We start from the raw sequence: 20,631 nt of genomic DNA on the forward strand, positions 1-20,631 counted from the left end.
GATCATATGTTCTACAAAGGAAAGTAATGATATTTACTACCCATTCAAGTGCATTTAAGTCCAAAGTTACGCATAATAAAGACAGTAGGTCCGGTATATGATTCAATTTAGTACCAGTGGGTACTGCTAGGAGCGTCTGTGTGAAAACGACATTTATGAATATCTTGAGCTCATTAACTAAAGTAATACCAATACCTGGCGGCTAACGCCTTAGCTAAAAAGGCCTATGGAGCTAAGTAGTCCTTTTAATTTTGTTCTCTCCATTAATCATCTGATTTATGGCTGACCAAATACAACGATTTAACCATGAACCCAACTGTTAGCATTGGTGATATCATTCATCACTGTCTGAATTTTCTTAGTTACTAAGATCTTATTAATTATGTGATCATATCAATAAAATGTTAATTAAGACCGTATTACATGTTGCTACTGGACTAATTGATTGAAATAACAAGTAAACAAGTCCATTGAGGGTTTAAAGTACATGTTTATTGGACATGTGACTTGATGACAAAGCTCGTGAAGCCTCGTCACTGCAATATTTATAATACAATTTGTTCTTTTGCAGAGGTTTGCTCGGTATGTCTCTACTAATGGTATGTACTATATACGTCTTCCACCACTGTATACTAGGATTAAAGTATAGATCACCAACACTGTGCAGTAACAGGCTACACACACATACAGATAACACATTTCTACCAGTCCCACTCTTCATAGTGTCATCGATGGTCGGTCAGTGGCATTTTGATCTATCATTGAACATTTTGGTTCCTTCTGTCCTTCTACCGACTTGAAAGCTTTGCTATGAAGCGACAGGACCTTACTGATAGAGATGGAATTTTTGAAAAAATCTTACAACAATAAACCGTAAACACCGATTTTAATGTCCAATAAAAGTGTCCAGCTGTTCAACCTGATAAACTTCAAAGACAAAATAAATTTAAGGATTTTCAAATGTTAGCCGTCCATTAAACGGTTACTCGGTCGGAAGATTTTCGAGCAACTGATTACTGAAATTCAACCAGTTTTACAACCCTAAAATTTTCGCGATATTTTTGTTGCTGTTTTCTGCTGTATCTTAAAAATATTGAACTCTTGCATAATGTTATTCAGTGTGGTTGAGATGCTTATTGTTCCTGATGCTTCATACAACACAACACATAGGGACAATGAAGAGTCTGGACCAGTGTTTGATATAAAACAATACCAACATGTAAAGTAAAAGAAAGGAAGCCATAAAACTGTCCATTGGTGAACCCAACTGAAAATCTGACGAATTCACGAACACTAGTAATCATTTAAGTGTTCAAAAACAGCAGCTAGAGTACTCTACCTTCCGACTCGTGCTTTCACAATTTTGATTGATATCATCTTTTATGTTATACCTTGAAAAGCAGGAACATTCCAATAGCATATTGCGTAATGTTTTTATTACATTGTTAAACTACCTATAATAGAAACAAATTTGTTACAACCTAGATACAAGTCTTATTAAGACCTTTCAACATTTATTATACAAAATTTATAAATGGTCGATTCATCACAGACAGTTTCATGACTCCTTAAATGTGTCAAATTTACATACAATAATGAGATCATGTGATTAAAATGCTGAAATAAGATAATTTTCCTAGAGCGACATACGAGAAACACAGAAAGCAGGTATTTAAAAGTAATGTAGCCACAAAAATATTTCCAAAGCTTAAACATACAAATGATGGAATACATATTTAAAAACATTCGAAAATGAAGGCTAGGTGCATGATCCAGATAAAAGCACTTTTTCTATGGATAAAACTTCCTCGTCTTGATACATTTATTTGCTTGACATCAATTGACAATGTTAGAAGCTGAACCATGGGGGTCACCAACAAATATGATACATACCAATGACTTGAGGAGGGCCATAGAAACTGAACTATCCCTGCTTTAAAAGCTAATTCATAATAAAATATACATGGAAACACTTTAAAAGAGTTTACAATGAACATACAATATGTAATCATGAAACTTAAATTTTGAAATAATAAAAGACCTATGATCTTTAGATCTGACCTTCAGCCATGACATGGGAAGCTGTCCCTAACCTTTACATGTTTTACTCTACTTGTATCCAGAGTCACAAAATAACTGTAATAGTGTATTGTTTCGTGGAAGTAAACAGATTTATTATTTATCTTTATCCAAGCGAATTATTAAAGTTCAATGCTAATGAAAACTAGATATTGATTAACGGTTCTCCAATAGGGCATGCTAATTATAATGCAGTCAACAAAACACAAATGATATGTAACGTACATGTATTAACGTATAAATACTAAAACCATTCATGATATCCTAAGTTTAGTCACTCTTCAGATACTTACTGTTCCTAACATTTATATTCCTGTCTTTTAAAATTTAACATGAACTGCAAAAATTGCTTCAATAATAATTTCTTAACTCAAATTACAAGTATTTCTTGATCACCTCAGTGTGTTTGTATATATACTCGATAGGTTTACGGTGATATTTCCATATTTCCAAGAATCATTGACATACATTTATTGTAATTCATTAATAAGAATACATGTATATAGCATACAAAGATGACCAATCTTATTATCCTAAGATATGCTTGAAAATCTTATCTTAGGATTCTAGGATTCTACCTTGCAATCACGTATTAAGTCAGTATATACAATTGGTAATAGAATGTGGCACATTAATTGTATCTACATCTATCTTCTATTGGCCGAAACTAGTCCAAACCATAGTTATCATTCTGGCATTTATCTCCGTTCACTTGAGTTACATGTATTTAAGAAACATTGAAATATCTCGGATGCTGAGAAAAAAACAATCTTTATATCTTTATCTAATATAACAATGTCAAAAATCACCGGAAACCTATCTTTTATTCACAATTAATTCTAACCCTTGTATCAATGATATCATTATTTCCTTGTTAGTAAAAAGTAAAAATAATAAAATCTAAACACTTTCTTGCAACAGCATATTTACACTAGCCAACATTTCAATGATGGGTGTGACAATTCTTTTATGGCAAGATGAGCAAAGAATTTAATTCAAGCGTTTTTAATCATTGAACATTAAGTAAAATCTTCATTGAGTTTCTTACACTGCGTAGAGTAGGTTGTTCTACAAAAATTTAAAATACCAAATAGAAATCTTAATTCATGTTTTATAAATTTAAAATAGTGATCAAATAATTATAATTTCAAACATGTACCAACAAATCAAAGGGATTCATAGGAATAAAAGTACACAAAAATCGTGCATGTTTGATATTTCTACAATGTATATAAGGTATCGGAAACTTAAGCAGATTAGAATAGCGATTATTTATTTCCTTACAGTTCTAAATAAGGTTAGAATCTAATCGAGATACAAATTTACTTACATAAACATGATCAAACTTCCTTAACTGGTTATTACGAATGTTGTGTTTTGATATTCATCAAATAAACATGTCGCCAATCGGTTATATAAGTATCAGGAGCAAATCACTGGATGTGGAAACTGAGACAATATATTGGTACATAACATTGAATAATTTACACACGATTATTAACACCAGTGTTTATAGTTACCTCCCTTAGATCATTCACCATCTGTCACAATTTTCCAACATTCTTTCACATTGAGAAACAAGCTTACGGAGCTTTACCTCACAGAGCTCTACCTTACTGCGGGAGTAAATCTGATAAAACACGAGCTTAACGCCTTTCTACCTGCACACATATGAATGACTATGTACAACAATACGGCAATGTTAAAGTGTTGCGTGTCTAGTACACATATCTACACACTGGAGAGACTTTGTAATACAAATGTATCACGGCAGTACATAATATATATCACATGTTTCATCAAACGGTTTTTACTGGGAAATTCTTTATACACAAGGTCTTTTTGAAAAGCGCATATGGAAAAGTTCTGAGCGATTCTTTAAACTTCTGCAGAAAATAATTCAATGGCCTTAGAAAATGAAATGCCTTTTTGTCATGTGTATGCATGCCCTTCAGAGGGATACAAATGTCTTAGCATAATTAGTAACATTTTTTCAGTTAACGACAAAGGATTATGGAGTTGCAGCACCTGTACAAAGATGCCACGTAGACACCTACAACAAACTCTACGGTATGTAAACTGACCAGACAATGGGTTAGTACAAGAATTTGTTTGATCTATGAATAGATGAATATCACAAATTGCTAAACAATGAAAGGCAAACTTTATTGGTAATTACGTGATTGTATATATAATTCTACACACTTGATTTATGTTACCCTTTTTATATTACTTCTCTGTCAGATCAGGCCCCACTTGCAAAAAATATCAGTCAAGAACAGTTTCTAACAATTCTAAAGCGACAAAGAATCTCACAATGGTTGAAACTTTGAGACTTGAGGTGAGTCAGCCAAGTGGGACCATGTCATGTTGTGGTATCTTATAACTCCTAGAAATTGTCTTCAGAAAATAAAACACTACATGTAACAATATTAGTTTTAACATTGAAATTTCTATAACTCATACTGATTTTTCATTGTTTGCATATATACAAAATACAATCAACACATGAATGATGGCCTATGTTTAAATAAATAAGGGAGTCAGAGAGATGATAATGAATCAAATCCTTATGAAGTGAACACATCATTAACAAACCATGAATCAACTGCTACCATAAATCTGAAAGATAACTTACTTCTCTAGAATTTTGATTATATAAATATATGGCCACATCCGTCTTACAGTGCACTATAAAATTATTTCTCTTTGTTCCTGTCATAATGTACTTTATATTAAATACATATGGATCTACAACACTAAAAGTTAATTAATGGAAACTTGAACAGCAAATAACCGGTAATCATACTTTAAAATGAGTAATATATGATACTATAGCAAAATCTGTACTGTCTGTAGGTTTTGTCTGCTTTGTCTCTGGGTTGTTCTTCATTTTGTCCCAAAGTTAAGCCAGGTTTTATCTGAAGGTTTTTTTGTTTTGTCACCAAGTTTCATAAGTTTCACTTTTAAGAGGGGTGCAGTGGCTGAGAGGTTAACCCTTTCACCCCTATGTAACCTTAGTAGACTCTACCATGCATTGATATGGATGAGTCCATTATGGTCTACAGTGGTGAAAGGGTTTAGGTGTCTGACCGTCTACGATCACTAGCCCTCCACAATTGGGTCACAGGTTCAAAGCCTGGTGATGTCTGCAGGCCATTGTTTTTTCTCTGGGTACTCCAGGTCTCCTCCACCACTAACACCTGACTCATCTTTAAATGACCATAGCTGTTAATCTAACTAAACCAAATGCTTTACTCTAAGGATTCAACATTTTTGGGCTATCTTTCTCTATTTGAATTTGTTTTTGATGTCTTTATTTTTTGGTGGTTTGAGACTTTCTGCCCATGCTATGCAACAACAGTTATAAGATAACATTACTTAGACTAAAATCTACAGTCCAGACTTTCAATTAGTATAGCACACACTGTTACATAATGATAACTGATTAGGTATTCCAAACATAAAACTATTGTGGTAGTTAATGGATATTGAGAAAGTCTGAAATTCAACATACCCTCAAACTGGACTTAGATACACATTAAACACCTAACAGATAATTACCCGTGTAGTTTACACTTTCTTCACTGGTTCAGTAACTGGCACATTAAGGTACTATACATTGTATAGATTGCAATTGTCTCCCTTTAATTTAGTTGAATAGTATACCTATTCCGCCTGTGTCATTTCCTTTCATTTGAATTTTCTAAAAGTTCTGTATTTTATATTACTATTTTTTTTGCATTGAATCCGATTCTAAAAAACAAACCATTTATAATGCGCTAAAAAACTAAAATTCAATATGGCTTTCAAAATAATGAACACACCACTTATTAAGAAAACAAACCTGCCGACACTTAGCTCCCCTTGTTATACTTACTACATGAAGAGAAAATAAAATGTATAGTTTCCTAACCTTTTCACCCCTATGTAACTTTAGTAGACTCTACCATGCAATGAAATGGATGAGTCCATCATGGTTTCCAGTGATTAAAGGGTTAAGGTGTAAGAAAACTCTGATCAGGAAGCAACCCCATAAACAAGAAAAATATCAAGTTCACTCCAAATATATCACAATACTTTGAAGCCAATATACATAACATTTACAGGGAAAAATGGTTTCATGATGATTTACCTCTTCCCTAAACATGGAATTGATTGTAGCAAGCCTATAGTAAATCATACGGCAGACCGTAATATTCAGTTAGGACAACACAAGAGCCTAATCCACCTTGTCTGAGTTTTTTCTACGTTTGACACAGGCCTACAATATCACCCAAAGTTAACAGCCAGTAATGCAGGGTTGTCCGTGTCATTTTTTGAAGGAAGTAGATGGGATTTCTGGTTTGAAGTTGCGATGAAAAAGTATTGCACAGTCAGCATCGTTAGTAATGATACACTTTCTACTAAGATTTAGTAAAACAATGATAAAAACAGAACTTTGAATTTCTGCTACTTCTTCATCCGATGTTGTTCTGTTTCCTATTCCCGCATGAAATCCCTTATGGAATCATTCCTTGTATGTCTGTCATCACTTTTCTCTATACTGCAGATATTGGTCACTCTGGAGATGTCCAGCTTGTGGTTATACCTTCTGCTAATACTTGGGACAATGTTACTGCTGTTGGGTAACAGCAAGGTTTTCTGCTGATCAGGTCTGACTAAATTGCAATCTTACATACACCATCAGTCAAATTCAGGATCAATTTTGAAAACTGTGCAGCCTTAACGATTAATTCCATGAGAACAAATCTTCCAAACAATAATTCAATTTTTCAAACATAAAAGCTTCATAAAAACATGTCTTGAAAGACATCACAAAAGTTTGTCCTTTCCAGATGGTCCAAGCTTTAAGCCTACTACTATCTGTATGCAATTTAGTCAGATCCTTTGAGCGTCTTGTATAGTGAAATCAGTTCCAGAGATACGTTCACAGTACCCAGGAAAAACTCCATACAATCAAAAACAGCCATCCTTCCAGCTTTCGTCCGAGGATCTGGAGCCTGCAGCTGGTCGTGGGGAGGGTATAGCTGACCTGTAAACATATCACATCCTCAATGTTATATATGTATCTCCGTCAACAAAGACACGTACAGGGACAGGATTAAAACACCTGTCCAACATCCCCCACCAGTAAACTATATATGTCCTCCTGGTACAGTGTTCATTTCATAAAATCATCTTCAGCGGTTCAGAAATAATCTGAGTCAAGATCCAGATAGATTGACAGATCCTATACCATGCTCTGTCACCAGGTTGTAGTAGGGTACAATAGACCCAAAAAAGAACAATGGAGATTACAGACAAAACTGTTACAATGTTACAATTATTACAATGTCATAAATCCTAATATATGTTTCAAACTAAATTCCTCACTAAAACTTTGATGAATGAGAAAGTGGTAATATCCTTGACATTTTCTATTACTGACCTCCTGGGCGTGGCTATCCCTGACTTTCCTGCCCCCGCACCTGCACTCCCAGGGCGTGGTATGGACCTGCGGGCTGGCTGCGGGAGCCCAGTCCTCTGTGGAGACAGGCCTCGCCGCACCTGGGTAGGCTGCCGCAGCCCACTGACATTCGGAGAAGCAGGTCGCACCTGTGGTTGTAGGCGTGATAACTGGCGGGGCTCTGGGGCCGTACGATCATAATCATCACTACCACCAGACGAGTTATTATCTAAGTAAGGATCGCTGGAGTGGAAGCCAGGTGGCTGACTTATCCGAGAGACATTTTGTAAACTCCTCCGTAACCCGGGTGTTTCTCCTATATAATATACAGTAATGTCTTTTTAAAACGGACTTCCTTTGTCAGGAAAACTTTTTGTGTTATAATAAAAAGTAAAGTGATTATCATGCAAACAGAATTATTTTATTCATCCCTTTTTCAGTCAAATACAATGAAAATCATACTGTGTGAAATATACTTTTTGAAGAATCATAGTAACAGCATACAGGAAAGGTCTCTATTTTACGTTTGATTTACTTTTCATTAAAATTGATTGCACATTAGAACTTTGTTATTTTATTTACACAATATTTATTTCATTTACAAGTTAAATCTATTGTTGTAAGTTTTTACAGGAACGATTTCTTTACAACTATGTTAAATCCGAATAAGCAGATACACATACCTTGGTTTGGAGGATTCAGATACTGACTTCCATACGGACTGTCAGGAGGACTACTAATGTCAGACCCTATACTATTACTCTGACTGTTCCTACGCTCACCTGTAAATCAACATACACAGATCACAAACAAATCTATATATAGTAACTTGTATCAAACATGCATAGTCCGGGTTTTCCAGAAGGGGTTACCTACAATTCTGGTTTTCCAGAAGGGGTTACCTACAATTCTGGTCTTACAGAAGGGGTTACCTACAATTCTGGTTTTAAAGAAGGGGTTACCTACAATTCTGGTTTTACAGAAGGGGTTACCTACAATTCTGGTTTTACAGAAGGGGCTACCTACAATTCTGGTTTTACAGAAGGGTTACCTACAATTCCGGTTTTACAGTAGGGGTTACCTACAATTCTGGTTTTACAGAAGGGGTTACCTACAATTCTGGTTTTACAGAAGGGGTTACCTACAATTCTGGTTTTACAGAAGGGGTTACCTACAATTCTGGTTTTACAGAAGGGGTTACCTACAATTCTGGTTTTACAGAAGGGGTTACCTACAATTCTGGTTTTACAGAAGGGGTTACCTACAATTCTGGTTTTACAGAAGGGGTTACCTACAATTCTGGTTTTACAGAAGGGGTTACCTACAATTCTGGTTTTACAGAAGGGGTTACCTACAATTCTGGTTTTACAGAAGGGGTTACCTACAATTCTGGTTTTACAGAAGGGGTTACCTACAATTCTGGTTTTACAGAAGGGGTTACCTACAATTCTGGTTTTACAGAAGGGGTTACCTACAATTCTGGTTTTACAGAAGGGGTTACCTACAATTCTGGTTTTACAGAAGGGGTTACCTACAATTCTGGTTTTACAGAAGGGGTTACCTACAATTCTGGTTTTACAGAAGGGGTTACCTACAATTCTGGTTTTACAGAAGGGGTTACCTACAATTCTGGTCTTACAGAAGGGGTTACTTACAATTCTGGTCTTACAGAAGGGGTTACCTACAATTCTGGTCTTCCAGAAGGGGTTACCTACATTTCTGGTTTTCCAGAAGGGGTTACCTACAATTCCGGTTTTCCAGAAGGGGTTACCTACAATTCCGGTTTTCCAGAAGGGGTTACCTACAATTCCGGTTTTCTAGAAGGGTTACCTACAATTCTGGTTTTACAGAAGGGTTTCCTACAATTCTGGTTTTCCAGAAGGGGTTACCTACAATTCTGGTTTTCCAGAAGGGGTTGATCAAGGTTACAGTACTAAGCCTGACATATAACACTACATAACCTGTTATGGCCACAATATTATATTCAAATCTATGATAAAAAGCTTCATAATTATCATTACCATATCTGGCTAAATTATCAGCTAGATACTGAAATCTAGTTATATGAAATTGAAAAAAGAATAGAAATGAATTGTTTAAGTGTATTCAGTTATTCAAATAAACCCATGCAACTCTTCAATAATCTATCAGCGTAAAGGCTCATTATCAACTTGTGTTGTAATGTTATGAATAATATTTCACAATCAAAACTTGTGTAATAATGTAACGAAGAATGTTTCACAATCAAAACTTGTGACCAGTGTTACTGTAGGTATTCACAAAATAGTATATTTAGTGAATTCTACAGTAATGTTAAATGTATATAAAAAAGGACAGTTCCTGAATTAGCTGTAAATATCAAAGACACCATTAATGAATCAAGTTACACATTAGGTAGAATAATAGAAGAATAGATTATCTAAATATCCAATATACTCTCTTTCCATCTTATGTACAGTTAATTCAGGAAAAATAAAGACCACAATGACAACAATTTGATACATGTAAATGACTTGTACGAACAGTCACAACATTCAACACCACCACCGAATCCATCACTGTGGCATACCTCTATGTCAAGTGTGTACGTTATATAAATATAATTCTACTGTTATATACTAAAAGTAAACAACTATTATCTGTGTTCCGAGAAGTATGTTATAAATACCCTAATCGTCCCCCCCCCCCCCCCTCACAGTCTTGAAGACATGCACAATACCCTTATATGGACATCTCTCTGGGCACCAATATTGTTAGAAATATAATGAAACCTGGTTAGTCTTTACAAGGATTCCACAGGAGTGGATGTGTCGCCTGCTCAGCACTTTTAGTGAGAAAAGTGTTTTGGCTTGAGTTATGGCATAAACAAGCAAGAATTAACAGCAAAAACGATGAACAGCATTGCTATGTCAAGTGTGATATATGCCAAAAAACGCCTCCGACAAAGTAATACCTATATGTTACACAAGTTAAATTTACAGTGAATCCAGACATTAATGCACTATACATATAGCTAGTTTAAAATGTATACGGTAGGGTTGAGTTTAGACACAATGAAACTCATCACAGTGGAGGTATGAAAGATTTCCTGATATTGGATCTTGACCGATTACCACCAAAATCTAAGTGTAGACTTTGATGCTACACACTCTAGTATACCTATACAAGAGATCCCAGAGGGTTCTTGGCGCCCACCTTTGTACCATCTTCATTAGTTCCTTGTCAGTTCGATCTTTTCTCTTCTTTCCTCTAATCTGTTTGATTGAGTCATGTTAACAGTAAATGCACCTTGGGTAACTTTTGATCTAAACTTAATACTGATGTGTATGAAAGCCAACCTTCAAAGTGAGTTTGTCATTTCACATATTTACAAGTACAGTACTTAATGTGAAAGAAATAGAATCGATCATTGCAATATGAGAAAGATCTGTTTAGTTCTTCTTTTAATCCATTTTGTTTTTATGATCAGTCTCAAAATATAACATACACAACGAGGGATCAAGGGGAACCTACATTTAAAATTTGAGAAAGATCCCTCCCGTACTTCCCGAGAAATAGCAATAACAAACTTTCACTATCAAAATCCAAGATGGCTGCCTGTCGGCCATGTTGTTTATCCGATCAGTCTCTAAAATTGCCCTGCACAGCTAGGACCAAGGGGAACCTACATATAAAATTTAAGAAAGATCCCTCTAGTTCTTCCGGAGAAATAGCGGTAACAAACCTACACTATCAAAATCCAAGATGGCTACCTGTCGGCCATGTTGTTTATCCGATCAATCTCAAAAGTTGCCCTGCACAGCTAAGGACCAAGGGGAACCTACATATAAAATTTGAGAAAGATCCCTCTGGTACTTCTTGAGAAATAGCGATAACAAACTTTCACTATCAAAATCCAAGATGGCTGCCTGTCGGCCATGTTGTTTATCCGATCAGTCTCAAAAGTTGCCCTGCACAGCTAAGGACCAAGGGGAACCTACATATAAAATTTGAGAAAGATCCCTCTGGTACTTCTTGAGAAATAGCGATAACAAACTTTCACTATCAAAATCCAAGATGGCTGCCTGTCGGCCATGTTGTTTATCCGATCAGTCTCAAAAGTTGCCCTGCACAGCTAAGGACCAAGGGGAACCTACATATAAAATTTGAGAAAGATCCCTCTGGTACTTCTTGAGAAATAGCGATAACAAACTTTCACTATCAAAATCCAAGATGGCTGCCTGTCGGCCATGTTGTTTATCCGATCAGTCTCAAAAGTTGCCCTGCACAGCTAAGGACCAAGGGGAACCTACATATAAAATTTGAGAAAGATCCCTCTGGTACTTCTTGAGAAATAGCGATAACAAACTTTCACTATCAAAATCCAAGATGGCTGCCTGTCGGCCATGTTGTTTATCCGATCAGTCTCAAAAGTTGCCCTGCACAGCTAAGGACCAAGGGGAACCTACATATAAAATTTGAGAAAGATCCCTCTGGTACTTCTTGAGAAATAGCGATAACAAACTTTCACTATCAAAATCCAAGATGGCTGCCTGTCGGCCATGTTGTTTATCCGATCAGTCTCAAAAGTTGCCCTGCACAGCTAAGGACCAAGGGGAACCTACATATAAAATTTGAGAAAGATCCCTCTGGTACTTCTTGAGAAATAGCGATAACAAACTTTCACTATCAAAATCCAAGATGGCTGCCTGTCGGCCATGTTGTTTATCCGATCAGTCTCAAAAGTTGCCCTGCACAGCTAAGGACCAAGGGGAACCTACATATAAAATTTGAGAAAGATCCCTCTGGTACTTCTTGAGAAATAGCGATAACAAACTTTCACTATCAAAATCCAAGATGGCTGCCTGTCGGCCATGTTGTTTATCCGATCAGTCTCAAAAGTTGCCCTGCACAGCTAAGGACCAAGGGGAACCTACATATAAAATTTGAGAAAGATCCCTCTGGTACTTCTTGAGAAATAGCGATAACAAACTTTCACTATCAAAATCCAAGATGGCTGCCTGTCGGCCATGTTGTTTATCCGATCAGTCTCAAAAGTTGCCCTGCACAGCTAAGGACCAAGGGGAACCTACATATAAAATTTGAGAAAGATCCCTCTGGTACTTCTTGAGAAATAGCGATAACAAACTTTCACTATCAAAATCCAAGATGGCTGCCTGTCGGCCATGTTGTTTATCCGATCAGTCTCAAAAGTTGCCCTGCACAGCTAAGGACCAAGGGGAACCTACATATAAAATTTGAGAAAGATCCCTCTGGTACTTCTTGAGAAATAGCGATAACAAACTTTCACTATCAAAATCCAAGATGGCTGCCTGTCGGCCATGTTGTTTATCCGATCAGTCTCAAAAGTTGCCCTGCACAGCTAAGGACCAAGGGGAACCTACATATAAAATTTGAGAAAGATCCCTTCTCGTACTTCTTGAGAAATAGCGATAACAAACTTTCAATATCAAAATCCAAGATGGCTGCCTGTCGGCCATGTTATTTATCCGATCAGTCTCAAAAGTTGCCCTGCACAATTAAGGACCAAGGGAAACCTACATATAAAATTTGAGAAAGATCCCTTCTCGTACTTCTTGAGAAATAGCGATAACAAACTTTCACTATCAAAATCCAAGATGGCTGCCTGTCGGCCATGTTGTTTTCCGATCAGTCTCAAAAGTTGCCCTGCACAGCTCAGGACCAAGGGGAACCTTCATATAAAATTTGAGAAAGATCCCTCTGGTACTTCCTGAGAAATAGCGATAACAAGAATTGTTTACGGACGGACGACGGACCACGGGCGACGGACGGACCACGGACCACGGAGGCAGGGTGATTTGAATAGCCCACCATCAGATGATGGTGGGCTAAAAACTAAATACGTTAAAGGGGATGGGAAATATCTTGTGCACAAGCTTTTGGCTTTCAACTTCAAAAAGTGGTCATGATCAAGTGTGACCTTTGCCCTGGATAGTCAAAATCTAATTAGGAGTAGAACGTCATGTTTCCATACACTATGGTGTAAATATGAGCTGAACCTTTTTAGGGGTTTATAAGTCCTGTGCACAAACTTTTTACTACTGACACAGACAAACAAACATAGAGATGCACTATGTATACTGACAACACAATAACTATACCCCCTCCAACAAGTGAAGGGATATTAAAAGTACTTTCATATCATAAGTTACTCAAAAACATACAAAAAACATTCAAAAATACAAAATGATGATAACTACATGCCACTACAGCTACAATTGAACACAGTGAAAGCATTTCTACGTTATATGTAAATCATGCATTAAAACTCCTAAAATCCTGTATAAAATATATACCCGGCACCGTACCTAGTTTCTGATGTAGACCAGTTACTTCCAAACTATTACCCATGCTTGGGACCTTAAGCTTATAGTCACATAAAGTCATTCTCTACTAACACCGAACCACTGAAGCATCTAATCATGCGTGGGACCTTACGACCCCGTGACCTCTTACCATCTTGCCTACAGGGACTTGAGCGATTTGAACCCATATTTGAGGCACTGTTATCTATATCATTGTTACCCCCGACAACAGACTGAGCAGGTTGCCGAGACCTTTTACCTGTGATGGCAGGACGAAGAGGAAGAAAAGTGTCTTAAATCATACAAAAGAAAAAGGTCAAACATACTCCTGGTCTAAAATTTGAACTGACAGAACAGACCAGTCCTGTTGATATATACACAATATAAAATGACTTTTTATGATAAAATGTCTATAAATTGATTGTGATATAGAATGTAAACCTGTGGACAAAAGAGATTAAACCTGTTACTGAAAACCCACTACTGTCTGAACGTGGTAACTCAGATGATGCATGTGTTTGGATTATTCACAGAATTTATGATCGATTCTTATACATCAACTACATGTACTTAATCTCAGAATGTGGCAAAAGCATTTTTGATTTATATATTTTTTTCAATTTTCATCACAGAAAAATAAATGTCAGTTTTTCTTAAAGCAGCTTTCACACTGTAAAGAGAGATAGCTTCTAATTATTATAATCACACTTTAAAAGTAATTAATTCAAAATGGGGCTTTTTCCAACTTTATTTGCAATTTAAAACAACACTACATAGAAATACATTTTCTGATGTAAGAGTTACCTCTCCTGTATTGTTAAACCCTCCAGGTCCCCTTTCCAATATCAGGTTCAACCAGTTTGACTGTTTTTAAATGTAACATTTTCGGGTTTAATTCCTGGCGGACCAACAAATGTTTATGCAGGCATTGCAAGGCTTTGTCAAGGCTTGCCTGAAAGCAGCATTAGATTATTAGGTCCAACCTTATTTAATAAACGACCAACTCTGGTCCAACCAGTTCAACTGTTTGGATCGTGTTAAACGAATCTGGCCCAGGTGCTTTTTTGTCAATTTCTAAATGTTTGTTTCTCTTGGATCCTACTGCAAATTTTGTAAATAAAATATAAGAAATGGCATAAACAGTCTGTGAGTTATTCCAAGAAAATGCAATATCTGAGTTACCCCATTCAGATACCACATGTAGATGTGTCCCAATAAGCTGAAGCAGTTCTTTATGGTGGTCAGATCTACATGAAATCTACATGAAATCTACATGAAATGACTTAATTGCAACAACTCCCACAGTGACCTCTGTTAGTATATACATTGTATATAGAAAGTGTTACCTCTCCTTGGGGAAGACTGGTTCTGGCTCAAACTCTGTCGCAGACCTGGTAAAGATAAGTCATACTCAGTATGAACATAAACCCTTGGACATCAGTACCTTGAGATCCTACTCAGAAAACATTATGAGCTGAAAGTTAGCACACTTTATGTACTAAAAGGAAAAAGCAGCGACACATTTTATAATGAATTCTTTGGAATTTCCTTTGGTGCAAATATGGGCTAAAGTATCATTTTTTTTCACAAACAACTTTCAAACAATACTTTTAATCTTAGTTACTGCACTAGTACAACTTCACAATTGAAACATGTACTGGACCCATTCACTTCTGAAATTTCATAATGAACTATTCCAATCTTTGAATTGGAGGAGTTCAAATGTGTCTTTAGGGGTGAATGAGTTAATTCCCATACATAATCTTATTTGGTCTAGGTTGACACATACTTTCTTCCTGCTGTTTTGCAAGGTTTTCTATGTCGGCCACATCTGGATGTTGTTTGTCGTCGTCACGGTAACTGTCAGCACTCCGTGGCGAATCATCTTGGCTACTCCAGCTTCCCTGTTTAACAATGGGAGGGGGGGGCTCTCGACTCTTCTTTGGGCGTGTAAATGTTCCTGTGTCTAGGCGGCTGATTTTGCCTGTAAATAGTCAATCTCTTTATGGAGGGGATCTAGAGAGGTGATTGGGAAATCAATAATGAACATTTATCTAATCATAGGTTTTATGACAATACAAACCCTAGTTAACCTAAAGTAATATTTTCCAAATGAACAAAATAACACCTGAATCAAAATAAATCAATTTGAAAACAGCTGACTGTTAAATGTGGAACCTGTTGGTTCTCTACTATTGACTCTTTGTCTCGTGGACAGTTCTACTCTATCTTTAAAAGCCAGTTTAATTTTGAACCATATCAAGTTAAGCTTAATTCCAGCTAATGTATAATTATCAGCAAATTTTGAATGTCGAACTTAAAATTACCCATTGAAACTGGTAGATGGGTTGGTATACCACGTTATAATCATACTTGTTTGCTATGTAATAATGGTATTGGGGATGAATACCACTATCTATTTCAATGTAATAAAGCTACGATAACTAATTATAGACATAAATACATCGCACATTACTTTTATATAAATCCAAGTTTAGATTAAATGAGAGGTATATTTGAAATTTATAATCGACCCATATTATCCAGAGTGAGCTACTTTCTTAAAAATGTAGGAAACCTATGTATTTCAAGCTGATTATTGTCATACAATTGCAGTTTATTCTAAAATTGCATAAATTTGTTCTTTATTACCTTTATATGCTTATAATTTGCAATTAATCATTATTATTCTTGAGTTACTTTAATGCGTATTTACTATAATTATTCATATGTTACAATGAACTTAGTAACTGTATTACCCTGTCTGCCATGTATGTTGTTTTGAATTTTTGACCTCTTGTTACATGCACAAGTGTGTCAAGAGTGTTATAAAGAATCTGAATCTGGTAACTAATTACATTGGCAATGTAATTGTAATTTAATGGTAATGCTACTTTTCCAATGTAATGTTTAATTTAAGTACTTACATTCACAATTTAATGGCCCCATGCCTAACTGATACCTGTCAACCCCTGACTACTCACCTGTATGTGTTTTCTTGACCGCAGGCTTGTGGTTATACAGGGGGGTACTGTCAGCTGACTGACTCATAGGGGAGAAACCCCGTGTTGGAGAGGGTGTGGTCAGGCTCTGGAAGGCTGGCGTACTACAACTCCTCGACACTGAAACACACAGGTTATATATCATCATTAGAGGTTTATAACTACAGGCACTCTACATGTACATCTATAAAATAAAAGATTCATCAATATCTTTCAAAACATTTGGTTTTTATCAAAACATATCCAACACCCTATGCGGACACAAACATTTTAAGTTCTTTAACCTAGTGCTTCCTCTTATTTTCAGTTAACAATAATTATACAACATATACTTTATGTATGAGCAAATTACAGATTTATTGTTATGTAATTAATTGTATTACAATATGTAATTAATTGTAAATTTGATACTTTATCAATGAATGATAAAAAGTGGGACATTTGGTGAATTACTGTAAAGAGTATCAGCTGGTTGGTGCTTTCTGTACAAATCTTTAGAATGTCAGAAAGAATTTGTTTTAACTTGAAACAGTTAGACATACAGCAGCCTGCAAAATGCATAAAATCTACTGACAGCACACAGCTAGCCTTGTTGAATCTGCTAACTAAACGTTCCCCAAGCTCCTGATCACCTGTGCAGGTACATACAGTGTTTAGAACCAATGCTAAGCCAATCAGGCAGCTAGGCAGCTGTGTACATGTAGGTGTTGGCACAGGTATTTAGGTGTGATGTAGGAAGTTGTAGGTATACATGGTGATACCCAGCTGGTTATCATATCAAAATCTACGATAACTTCATTCAACCATACTGATATGTAGTAAAAAGATATAATTAAAATCTTTATGCATTTTCATGTTCAGAGTTTTCTGGACGGCAGAAAATTGGTACAGTGATTATCTCAATTGGTATAAAATTTGATTCAATTAAGGTGTGCAAAAAATTCAGGTAATTAACAAGTTTTATCATGTACAACCAAGGCTGATACATGTATGTGCAATAGCATGTACCTATATAGCTACCATCAAATCAAATGTCTATATATCTATAATATGTAAATCATGAACCTCCCATTGTGACACACGATTCACGACTAAGGTAAAACTGTCGGGGGTTCCATTTGACTTTAATTTAAGAGCAAATGATAAAAATATTCTCATCAGTGTCGGGGGGAGATATATACAAAAGCTTAGATTTACTCTTATTCCATCTTTGACATTAAACTTTCTGCACCTTGTTATAATTACATTAAAGTCAGAAGGAATGGGAGCAGGTCCTGAGGGTCCTCTTTATCTCATCCTTACTCCATAAGTGTTTTTTGGGACTATAACTTTGGAATGAATTTAAGATTCATCCAAATGCATCCATCAGTTCAGTAATTTTCCAAATAATCAGAATGATGAAAAGGTATGTAAAGGGCAATAACTCTGTCAAACATGATTGAAACAAAAATCAATATAAGTGAACAAGTGCATGATGAAGTGATCCTATGTTCAGAATTTCAATTGTGTGTAGACTCAAATGACAATAAAGCATAAACAAGGGTAACCACTCTGCCAAAATATTTTAGAATAATTAGTTGAAAATGGCCAAATATTTTCTACAAACAGACAGACAGACAAGCTAGTTTCATTTATCCCCCTAACAATGTTGTATGGGGCATAAAAACACAGACATACAAAATGTTTAATCACACATGTACACACAATAGCATCATCTACTTTTAACTACAAAATCTTAGCAGAGACAGAAGTGAAGGCCATGTTCCACAAGTTTCTACCATCAGCTATAGTGATTGTACATATGCATTTACACCAAAAAAGTTTGTCAGTTGTAAGACAGAAGCAGGACCGAGTGTGTATGGTGTAATATCCTGTGTGAGTGAAAACTAGATGGTTACAGACTACAGAACAGCACTCAGGGGTACCCCACAAAGACGTGGAGAGGAGGGACAGGGCAATATCACACACAATACACTTACTGGCTTCCTCATTTGCTCCTGAAATTCAAAAACATTTGTTTACAACAAGAAACATAGAAGATAAAGTATGTAAAAGAGCTTTCAGTAATCCTGTTTAACTGAATGCAGACAACAATATGTTTCCTAATTGTTTGCTTTCTACGTTATACCTGTTCCACTCCACATACACAGAGTATACATGTTTTTTCCCCTGATAATTACCAGCTACCCATTACAGGTACTTTGTCTCTATACCTTACAAACAGTATAGGGCATGCCTGTCATTTCTGGAGGCATAGTTAAACTTTCAAGTCGCTATAGATACTCAATTAGTGTTGTTAGGAAGTAATTAACCCTGCAATACTGTAATTAAGACTTGTTCAATGAAACGTATAGTATAGCAATGTATAGATGTACCGTACTATAGTCAGAATAGTATGCATGTACCAGTATACATGTTTATATACTGGTGGTTACCATGGTATTTACACATACATCAATATATGATATACAATTATTTTCTTTTACCAATCATTATACACTTGCATATATGTCCATATATAAAAGTGATTTGGCGATAAATGCTATTGTCTTAAAGAGACTGATACATGGATGCTTTATATGAAAGATTCATTATCTCATTTTACCAGACTATAGTTTTAGGACTATATCCCCATCATACTAAATGAACTAAAACATAATGCAGAGATCAAATGCAAAATGCAATTGCCCCACTCCTTTACATATGCATGTTATCACATGGACTGAGTATAGGCCTAAACAGGTAAGAGGTGGGGGAGGTAGTACTCAACCTCAACCCCTGTGTTTGTTGATTGATCAGGACATCATTGCAGGGACACACAATATTGAAAGAAATAGATATGACGCTCAATAAGCTTTCGGAACTTTTGTCTTAGAACATCGCTCTTTGAAAATATCTGTTCTGATTGGGACAACAACAAAACAATAGTCCCATGAAATTGAACAACGATACAGTATGCAGTTGTATACATATATATTCTATATCCTTTTATCCTCCGTTACATATATGTTTGCTAAACTAGAACTGATAACGAACAACGTAAACCAATATATGTGTAGTCAGGTTTTTGTCCACTAAACATGACTGTAGGATTACATCACGTCCCTCCCACTATAAAACAGGACCAGATGATGAAGGCATCAGGCAGATTGGATGATTATGTTGCCTGGACTATCAGCATATCACTCCTCACACTGCTGTGTCTTATCATTGAAGTAAATATGTCTTCATTTACCAGTATGTATATTATGTAACAAACTCAACTCAGATAAAACAAACAGTTCTAGTCACATGATGAAGACAGATAAGAATAAATGAGTTTTGTGATAAAATCAGTAAATAAAATTACAATATTTTTTTTAATTTTCGGCCTTATGCATCCTGGAAAACTTCCGTCATTATTTTGATCAATCATCTCAAAATTGAACAAAAGTCGATCAGCCAATCTGTACTCAATACAAGAGGCCCAATGGGCCTGCATCGCTCACCTGGTATAAAACTCACACTTGTAACCTTAAAAGTGATCTAAAATAAAGCTACAGGCAAAATATCAGTATTTATGATTAAAATTCGTTCAAAAGACCCTGTTATTTTTTTTTTAAACATTTCACCCCTGTGATTGAAAGTCGAACAAAGTCATTATGTTGAACACATTGTATAGGCTTTCATCTCAGGATGCAACTTGCAAAGTATAAACATCCTGGGACCCATGGTTATTCATAAGAGGTTGTTTAAAGATTTTAAACAAATTTGACCCCTGTGACCTTGAATATAA

General features: G+C 35.9%; 1 protein-coding gene across 3 annotated transcripts in view; it reads right to left on the bottom strand.

The window, feature by feature from the left end:
* Nucleotides 1–470: 470 nt before the first annotated feature.
* The window catches only part of LOC110447149 (SLAIN motif-containing protein 2-like), a 36,592-nt gene continuing 16,431 nt past the window's right edge, over nucleotides 471–20,631 (bottom strand). Inside the window, exons 3-10 of one of the 3 annotated variants that reach the window (XM_021492632.1) lie at nucleotides 18,836–18,853; nucleotides 16,839–16,976; nucleotides 15,644–15,838; nucleotides 15,201–15,245; nucleotides 14,006–14,113; nucleotides 8,212–8,310; nucleotides 7,511–7,844; nucleotides 471–7,114 (exon numbers count right to left, since the gene is read on the bottom strand). In XM_021492632.1, coding sequence (XP_021348307.1) covers nucleotides 7,039–7,114; nucleotides 7,511–7,844; nucleotides 8,212–8,310; nucleotides 14,006–14,113; nucleotides 15,201–15,245; nucleotides 15,644–15,838; nucleotides 16,839–16,976; nucleotides 18,836–18,853 — 1,013 coding nt within the window. In that variant the 3' untranslated portion in view covers nucleotides 471–7,038. The remainder of the gene's footprint in view (nucleotides 7,115–7,510; nucleotides 7,845–8,211; nucleotides 8,311–14,005; nucleotides 14,114–15,200; nucleotides 15,246–15,643; nucleotides 15,839–16,838; nucleotides 16,977–18,835; nucleotides 18,854–20,631) is intronic. The other 2 variants (XM_021492633.1, XM_021492634.1) reach the window with 2 other exon arrangements.

The sequence above is a fragment of the Mizuhopecten yessoensis genome, unplaced genomic scaffold, assembly GCF_002113885.1.
Source record: "Mizuhopecten yessoensis strain PY_sf001 unplaced genomic scaffold, ASM211388v2 scaffold3229, whole genome shotgun sequence".
In the NCBI taxonomy this organism is placed as follows: domain Eukaryota; kingdom Metazoa; phylum Mollusca; class Bivalvia; order Pectinida; family Pectinidae; genus Mizuhopecten; species Mizuhopecten yessoensis.